This window comes from Leptonychotes weddellii, chromosome 5 (genome assembly GCF_054177405.1).
Source record: "Leptonychotes weddellii isolate Sample4059 chromosome 5, ASM5417740v2, whole genome shotgun sequence".
NCBI classification, from domain to species: domain Eukaryota; kingdom Metazoa; phylum Chordata; class Mammalia; order Carnivora; family Phocidae; genus Leptonychotes; species Leptonychotes weddellii.
The window spans coordinates 24790268-24799583 of record NC_138373.1 but is presented as its reverse complement, the minus strand read 5'-3'; the positions used below and the strand labels follow the sequence as shown (position 1 = coordinate 24799583).

The 9316-nt window shown below is 45.9% G+C and overlaps 1 protein-coding gene across 1 annotated transcript; it reads left to right on the top strand.

Moving 5' to 3' along the window:
- Positions 1 to 202: 202 nt before the first annotated feature.
- LOC102727272 (uncharacterized) lies at positions 203 to 8557 on the top strand. Its single transcript, XM_006728656.3, has 2 exons — positions 203 to 1997; positions 6193 to 8557. The coding sequence occupies exon 1, from the start codon at positions 416 to 418 to the stop codon at positions 1946 to 1948; it is 1533 nt and encodes a 510-aa protein (XP_006728719.2). The 5' UTR covers positions 203 to 415; the 3' UTR covers positions 1949 to 1997; positions 6193 to 8557.
- The last annotated feature ends 759 nt before the right edge of the window (positions 8558 to 9316 follow it).

Genomic DNA, 9316 nt, shown 5'->3' with positions numbered 1-9316 from the left:
CTTGCTCTCGAAGGCGCGGGGCGTGGGGGAAAATAATGCAGCTACTTCACTCCCCAAAAGCGGGGACTCAGATCACAGTCCCCAGAACTAAACTGCCCACGCTCACGCCCTGACGCTGCCAGACTCCGCGCTGGGAGTGACGCAGTGGGCGGAAACACTGCGCATGCGGGGAGGACGTGCGCGCGGGCGACGGGGCGTACTGCGCATGCGCCCCTCTCTTGGGAGGTGCCCCCCCCCCCCCTTTTTTTCTCACGGCAGGTGAGAGGCGGCCTCCCTCTCCTGCCCTCTCGCCCCGCCCCCTGAGCGGCGCACCCGGGGGGCGTTGCCATGGCGACCCAGGGGCCACAGCGGGCTTGCGGCGGCACAACCCGCCGGTTCTCTGAGGACCTGGCGGCGGCGACAACAGTGGCAAGTCATGGAGCTTTCAAGAAACAACGTCGAGGAGACCAGGAAGCACACGGGCCTCGGGCGTTGCAGGCATTTCTTCTGGCTGGGCGTGGTCTTCGACACGGTGGGCGCGACCCTGCTGTTCACCGGGGTCTTCGCGCACCTGCTCTTCTACGACCTGCTGCTCTACCTGGGTTCCATCATCATCTTCTTCAGCCTGCTGTGGTGGGTCTTCTGGTACACCGGCAACATCGAACTGACTGCTGAAGAGTCCTTGAAGAGGCCCTTCCACGTGCCCTCCTCCACCATGGTGGGCGCGCTGAGCCACCGCCTCTCTCTCACCTTCTGCAACGTGTCCACCACCTTGACGCGGATCCGGCGGCGCTGCGGTCCCAGGACGTTCCTTCTTAGACCTGCTTCTCTGAGTATGACCGTCACGGCCCGGCTCGAAAACCAGCTGGAGAAGGAAGACCAGGGCAAAGACGGACCGACAGGTGCCCAGGAGAGCGGCGACGTGCAAAACCTGGGCAGCGAGGACCTGGGCCCCAAACCTGAAGCTGTCCGAAGTTCAGAGGGAGTTCGCTCCCCGGGCCCTGATGCTCGGTCTCGGGGCCCCGAGGCTGGGCTGCCAGGGCTTGTGAAAGGATCGTTTTTCACTCCAGACCAGCCTCGGCCCCCAGCCGTCCTCCCCTCCAGGAGCCTGCCTGTAATCCCCTCGGCCTCTACCCGCCAGCCTCTAGCCGTGCGTGTTTCCAGGAGCCAGCCGGCGGGCACTCTTGCCTCTGCAGGCCAGCCGGCTGCCTCCTTGGCTTCTGCCAGTCAGCCTGCGCTCAGTGTTGCCTCTAAGAGTCAGCCTGCTGTCCCCTTGTCCTCGTTGACTCAACCTACAGTCATCCTTGCCTCTCAGAGCCAGACTGCAGTGTCTGTGGCCCCTCAGAGCCAGCCCTTTGTGCCTGTGGCCTCTCAGGACCACTCCTTGGTTTCCGCGGCCTCTCAGGTCCATCCCCTGGTGCCATTGCCTGCACAGAGCAACCTCCAGGTCCTTTTGGCCTCTCAAAGCCACCCCCTGGTGTCTGTGGCCGCACAGAGCCAACTCCAAGTCCCACTAGCCTCACAGAGCCAGCTGGAGAATCTTCCTCCTGCCTCTCAAACTCCATCTTCAGGTGCTCAGGCTTCCCAATTGGAGGCCCTGGCCACCCCTGTGTCTCTGATCCAGCTCCGATCGTCCCAGTCTTTTCAGACCCAACCTGTGGACCTGCGGGTCTCCCTTGCTGTCCACGACTTTCAGGCCTTCTATCACAGCCGACAGACCCTCCAGAGCATCTCTTCGGTCCAAGAGATTGCTCCCAGCCCGTCCGTGCCTGTCCAGGAGTTTCAGAGGAAGCCACTTGCACAGGCTTTTGAGACTCCGCCACCAGCGGGCCAGGAGCTAAGTCAGGAATTCCCTGCCACCGCGTCCCCACCCCATGAGTCCCAGGCTCCAGCTTCTCAGGCCCAGCGATCAGTGTCTCCTGAGAGCACACCCACCCCTGCCTCAGAGAAGACAAGTCGCCCTCCCTAGTACAGAACTGGACCCGTGCCATCGGAGTGGCCGCTCAGGCCTCTGCCAAGTAAGTGCATTTGGCAGAATCTTCACCTGCAGTATTCCTTAATTGTTTCCGGTCTGTGTTCTGATCATTTCCTCGATCTCTTCTGCTGGAAAAAATTGAGTGGAGGTGAAGTGGCCTGTTCCTTCCGGGATTAGATCTTTTACACTTTGTAGGTTTTTGAAACCTAGTGCGGTTAAGCTTTTACCTACTCAATCAGAGAGTGAGATCGCTTTCTTTTATTTAGGCTTTGTAAGGGCAGGGTGGTAATTAAGACATTCCATGAGGAGCTGTGGGTGGAGTGGGGAAAGGGACTCTGCACTGTTTCTGAAACAAGATGATTTTAGGTGGTACAGGGACACAGCATTAAATAGCAGTGAGCCCTTAAGTGGGAAAGTTTTCCCCTCTCAATTCTTTAGCGGTCTTTTTTGGTTCTATCAAGGAGAGCGTCCTTAGTGTGGAGTTAGTGATCTCCAACATTTTGGTAGGCAATGACCGCACCCAGCTAGGATTTAATACCATGTGTGTTCAAGTTATTTCAATGGATAACTTCTATTTATGCCAAGTAATACTGGTTTTTCTATTTAAAATAGTGATAGTTGCTTTTCAAAATACATTTAAGTGAAAAAACACTTAAACAACTCAAAGGTAAAAAATTAAGTGTGTAGTGAAACTTGAATGATCCTGAAGTTTGGAAACCATTTGGCTATTAGTAAATCCCACAAGTTTTCTACTAAATCGCAAGAGCCTTTGTGCTCACCTGTTTAATGAACTCTGTGGTTGAGGCTAACTGAGGACCAATTCCACTTAACTCCCCAACCCCTTGTCAATTAGAAAGGTAGAAAAGGTCATGTGAAGGTCACAATTGGTGAGCCTGCTTCTCAGTGGGTTAAGTGCTGTTATAAAGATATTCACTGCCGAGTATCCATTTCCTGGTCTTTCTCTTTAATCCTATTCCATAAATTACCTACTCTGGAGGGGGAGAATAGGGCAGAGCAATATTTGGAGGTTACGTTAATGCTCCTTTTTACAATGCTACCAACATATTATCCAAGAAGATTATTTCATATTGGTTGGTTTCATTTCCAGGGTGGGGTACAATTGAATATTCGGTGGAAGTCAAACTCTTAATTTCCTTATAATTTTCTCCAGTTCTCCTTCAAGAGAATGTATATAGGTGTATACACACATATATTCTATAGATAATCTATAGGGCAGAGCATTCTGGCTCTTTTGGTTTTGTACAGTTTGGACACTTGGATTTAAAATGAAATAAATTCAATGACTTATGTTTATTTCTATTAAAAAAAAACAAAAAAGGAAAACACTAACAAACCACAGTAATTACAGAAGGAAAAGATTTAGTATGACAGAGAGAGATCATTAATTTTTTCCCATTAGTCATATCCTTTCAGGTAATTTATATGGTTGAATTAAGTCTCAATTTAATTCTTGAAGGGGGCTTGAGCACTTAACTAACGGCCAGGAATATTGGTAAACACATATAAAGATGAAAGGATGCAGACCTTGCCAGCAGAACGCTTTGTTATAGACTTTGTTCTTTAACTCAAAGGAACAACTCTAAAGAGAAGAAAATTTTAGACAAGAAAGGAAAAGGGGTTTACCTAATAATTCTTAGTGGAAGAATTTTTTTTTTTTTTTGACAGAGCCATGCAGTACCCTTCAAATAATTATTTCACTGACCAGACATTTACTGAATTTCTAGTAAGGGCTAGGCATTAATTACATGAGGCACTGGGGATTCAGAGTTAAGATGCCTTTGTTCTCCATATGCTCACTGTTTATCAAGGGAGACAGGTATAGAAATAACTAACACAGGGGCGCCTGGGTGGCTCAGTCTATTGAAGGTCAGACTCTTGATTTCTGCTCAGGTCATGATCTCAGGGTTGTGAGATCGAGCCCTGCATCGGCATCAGGCTCTGAGCTGGGTGTGGAGGCTGCTTAGGATTCTCTCTCTTTCTCCCTCTTACCCAACCCCCCCCTTTAAAAAAAATAAATAATAAAAATTGAAAAAAAAGAAAAGAAATAACTAATGCAGTGTGCTATAACAGAAGTCTAGTCCAAGTCTTTTAGAATACAGGTGTGGGCTACATGAAGGATTTTTGAGTTTGATCCCGAAGTAAGCGTTCATTGGGTGAGGGAGATGGGAAGAACATTCCATGCAAAGGGAAAAGCATCAGCAAAAAGGGAGAGGCATAATTAATAGTCCATGACTTGCTGGGGACATATCTGGGAAAGGATAATCTGATGCTATAGACGTGGGTGCTTGGGACTCAGGTTGAGGTGGGGGGAAGCTTTGAAGGCTTGTGAAGGCTAAAGTGTACCTGTGGTCTCTGTGGTCTCTGTTGTAAGGAAATGGCAATAGGCCAATAATTAGATAATAATTGCTAAGATCTCTCCCAGTTAGTTCTGAGCTGAAAGTGGACCTCTTAGATATTAGCAGCAGTTTCTAACCCAAGTGGGGGCTCCATGGGCATTTATCTTGGAAGACACTTTCAGGCGTTTATTTACTTGTACATAACTTTTTTTTTTTTTTTGCTACAAAGATGAAATCAGGTAGAATGAATAGCAAATGTTATGATACATTTCTCTATATTGACCGTAAGGTACATACTTACCTAAAAGAAGAATTGACACATTTTTTCTATGAAGGCCCGGATAGTAAATATTTTAGGCTCTGTGGGCCAAGAAGCAAAATCAAGGATATTATGTGGCTGTTTATATAAGAAGAGAGAAAGCTGCCCCCAGTTTGCCTGGGTATGCAGTATAGTTACTTTGATTCCAGATGCATCATCTGGAGACATTCACCTAAGAGCAGCTGGCCTGAGACCGAGGGTCAGGGGCGTGGCCCGGCCTGTCAGGCCTACAGCCAACCCGATGTTTCTCTCTGCCCCAGTGACACCCAGACCTGAGGGTGCAATTCTCTGCTCTCAGAGAACCTGGCTCTGCCATCTCGGTCCGCTGGTCTGAGGACAGGTGATTTCCAGAGTCTCTGACTCCCAGATTGAGATTCCACTGGGTGGTGCCTGGCATTTGCCAGTAGTGGAGTCTAGAATGTGTAGGTGGTGGCGTTCAGGCCCTGAGCAGACCACTGGCCAGACAGGCAGGCATTGGGAGCTCTGGGGTGAGCAGGGGTAGAAGTGGATGCCCAGGTTGGTCTTTGAAGCTCACAGTGCTAGGCCGCAGCAACACAAAAACGCAGAGTGCGGAGGGGTGCTCCTGGTATCTGGTGGGTAGAGGCCAGAGGGGCCGCACACATCACGCAGTGCACTGGCCAGGCCCTCACAACACAGACTCATCCCACCCAAAACACTGTTACTGTGAGGTTGAGGAACCCTGATCCAGAATAATTAAAAAAAAAAAATTGCTCCATAGATCATGAGGTATTTAAGGAAAAAAATCTTTTTATCCTCAGAGGACTCGTTAGCTCTTAAATAGTCATGGTATCTTCTAGACCAGGAAGATTTTATTCACCTTTGTTTTATTTATCTTTATATTCCCATTTTGAATCAACACAGACGTGGGGGCATTTATTAATAACATATAGCTAACATTTATTGGGTGTTTATAACATGCTGCACACTGTACTAAGTAATTTACAGACATTGTCTGGTTTCTCGTAACAATCGGGTAGGCACCATTATTATGTCCACTTCAAGGAGTGTAGACTTGACAGTGATTGAAAGGTTAAGGCATTTTCTCAATGTCAAACAAATAGCGGAGCTGGAATTAATGTACAGTTGATGTATAATTTGTTACAAGGTGGAGATTATAAGCTTTCCTTCCAAGTTAAAGTTATTAATGAGCCTTTTTTTTGGTAAGCCTGTCAATTGTCACTTAAGCTGCAATACTCCAGATCAGTCTATGGGTGACTTTTCTGTTGAAAGCTTTACTCCCAGGGGCACCTGGGTGGCTCAGTCAGTTGAGCGTCTGCCTTCGGCTCAGGTCATGATCTCGGGGTCCTGGGATCGAGTCCTGTGTCGTGCTCGTTGCTCCGAGAGGAGCCTGCTTCTCCCTCTCCCTCTCCCCCTCCCCCTGCCTGTGCGCGTGTACTCTCACGTACTTTCTCTCCTGAATAAATAAATAAAATCTTTTAAAAAAAAATGAAAGCTTTACTCACAGGAGAATGAAAATCAAGAATTGTTCCACTCTGTTTATAAATACCATCTGAAATAAAAATTGCTTTTTTTATTTCCAGAATCACCAAAGTTTCTACAGATTTAAGTGCCGACTTTATAAAAGCACAAATACTTACCTTAACCTCGTTTTGGAAACTTCTGTGTGAGTCCTGACCTATCTCAGACCAGCAGGCCTGCTACACGGCCTCTGCCAAGTATGCGTGTGTCAGTGTTGGGGGAGACTTTTCCAGCTTCAGATCATAAAGTTCTTTATTGCCAGAATTTTAAGCCATAATAAACTATGCTATTCCAAATGAACTTTGTTTTAAAATAAGTTGGTTTTTAAAATAGACATCTTGCGAAGGCATTCCAGCATTCCAAGTGGATAATAATGCCTCGCATACTCTGCGTGAAGATGAAAGTAAGTACACTTCCCACAGAAATGGACATTGGAAAATGTAAGTCTGTGTTTTAAGGGTACTTTGTGACCTCACTAAGGAATAGAAAAGTTAGCACAATCAATGCATTGTAACATGCCACAATTTATATGTTCATTTTGATTTAAGGAACATGAATTTCCCATTTTCCCAAGGACTTTAAAATCTGATTGGATTGTATATTTTAATGATAAATAAAATTCATTTGAGAGTATCCTCCTCTCATATTTTTTCTTTATATCAGTAGATTATGCAAGAATGCTCTAATGGATAATTTTCTTTTGAAATTTTCAGTTATAGGCAAAAGCATGTTTTTAGATGGTATGATAGTTTTGATCAAAACTTCAAAAAATTTAAGCTGTTTTTATATTTCTTCCCCTTTTCCATCGTATACTTCCATAATTCTATATCTAATTTTAAAAAATTAACTCAGACTGGAAGACTATGCATTGCAGATACTTAGAACAAAGAATGATAGGACATTAAACTAAGTGAAGTAAGCCAGTCACAGCAAGACAAATACTGTATGGTTCCACTTACATGACATTTCTCATATGACAGAATTGAATTCAGGAGACAGAAAGTAGAGGGGCTGGGGCCGAGGGTGGGGGCGGGAAGTTGTATGATGGGTATAGCCTTTCAGATGAAAGGAGTTCCGCGATTGGTTGCACAACAGTGTGAATGTACTTAACACTAGCAAACAGTACATTTAAGAATGGTTAAGATGATGGGGCACCTGGGTGGCTCAGTTGGTTAAGTGTCTGCCTTCGGCTCAGGTCATGATCCTGGGGTCCTGGGGTGGAGCCCCGCATCGGGCTCCCTGTTCCGTGGGAAGCCTGCTTCTCCCTCTCCCACTTCCCCCTGCTTGTGTTCCCTCTCTCTGTCAAATAAATAAATAAAATCTTAAAAAAATTAAAAAATAAAAATGAGACTCTTTGAACTCCGTTATTTGTTTTTCACTGTCACTATCTCGCCAGCCATTTTCACAACTGAGTTCTGACTATGTCAGGGAAATTATATCAAATGCTTGGAATAGTGTTGAATAGAATACACATTGATTTTATTTTTTCCATTCTCCTTTTTTTTTCCCGGAATACTCATTGATTCTGATTCTTACTCAGAATGATGTCAAGTTTGACCTTAATTACTAGAAGAATAAAAGTAAGTCCAAAATACTTCAGCGTATTTTATATGTTTTGTGGGAGAAACAAAAGAGAGGATTCCAGCCTTCAAGGAGTTACAAACGTGTAAAACCAGATTTAACTTGCATATTATGAACTTTAGAGAAACTTAAAAAGAAGGCAAAAAAGGGAAGGTACAGAACAAGATTGATAGTGTCCTAGTTTTTACAAACACACATACACACACACAAGCATGTGCATGTGCGGGGTTTTGCACACTCTGAATAGGAATACCAGACACCAGACACTAATAACAGAGATTGTTTCTGGGCAAGGGCCAGGGAGGACTGCAGGGTCAGGGGTTGGAGGACTACTTACTTTTCAACGTACAGCCTTTAGTACTGTTTAGTACAATTTTACTTACTCTTTTTTAAAGATTTGAGAGAGAGAGCATGCGCAAACATGCACATGCATGAGGTGGGGGGAGGGGCAAAGGGAGAGGGAGAGAATCTCAAGCAGACTCCCTGCTGAGTGGGGAGCATGATGTGGGGCTTGATCTCCTAACCCTGAGATCATGACCTGAGCAGAAATCAAGAGTCAGACCCTTAATGGACTGAGTCATCCAGGTGCCCCTCACTTTTTCTTTTTTAATCATGTCCTTAAAAATTAAAATGTTCTGGTGGCGAGGGAACAGTGAAGTAAAATGCCTCGTTATTCTTTCTGAACTCAAGTTCAAACCACTAAGATGATATATTTTTTAAAAGAGGCTATTAACAATGCAGTAAAATGCTAATTATACAGATTTGTTGGAAAGAGGACTCAAACTGAGGGCTGTCAGATTTTAGCCCAGACTCTGCCACGAACTACCTACAAGATCTTTTTTTTTTTTTTTAAAGATTTTATTTACTTTGACACAGCGAGAGAGGGAACACAAGCAGGGGCAGAGGGAGAGGGAGAAGCAGGCTTCCTGCGGAGCAGGGAGCCCGATGCGGGGCTCGATCCCAGGACTCTGGGATCACAACCCGAGCCGAAGGCAGACGCTCAACGACTGAGCCACCCAGGTGTCCTGGCCTTTGGGATTCTTAAAGTCAATGGTCAATCATTAGTCCCTAGATTAGATTGGTCCCTATCTATTTATTAGGTCCAAATTTTGTATTACTTAAAAACATTCATTCGATTAGAAACAACTAAAATGTCCATGAGTAGGAAACAAATTAATTATGATATATCCATTAAATGGAATACTGTGTTCATAAAAAGAACAAGAAAGGTCTTTAACTCCCCAAAATGGAAGGATCTTCAAGATATATGATAAGTAGGGCGGGAGGAGCGGTAGCGGCCAGGCATCCCAGCTTCGCGAAGGCTCTTGGCGCGCCGCGGCCCGGAGGCACCCGGCACGCGCCCGCCCCGCCGCCACGATGCCCAAGAGGAAGGTCAGCTCCGCCGGGGGGGCGGCCAAGGAGGAGCCCAAGAGGAGGTCGGCGAGGTTGTCAGCTAAACCCGCTCCTGCAAAAGTGGAAACGAAGCCAAAAAAGGCGGCAGGAAAGGATAAATCTTCAGACAGAAAAGTGCAAACAAAGGGGAAAAGGGGAGCAAAGGGAAAACAGGCTGAAGTGGCTAACCAAGAAACGAAAGAAGACTTACCT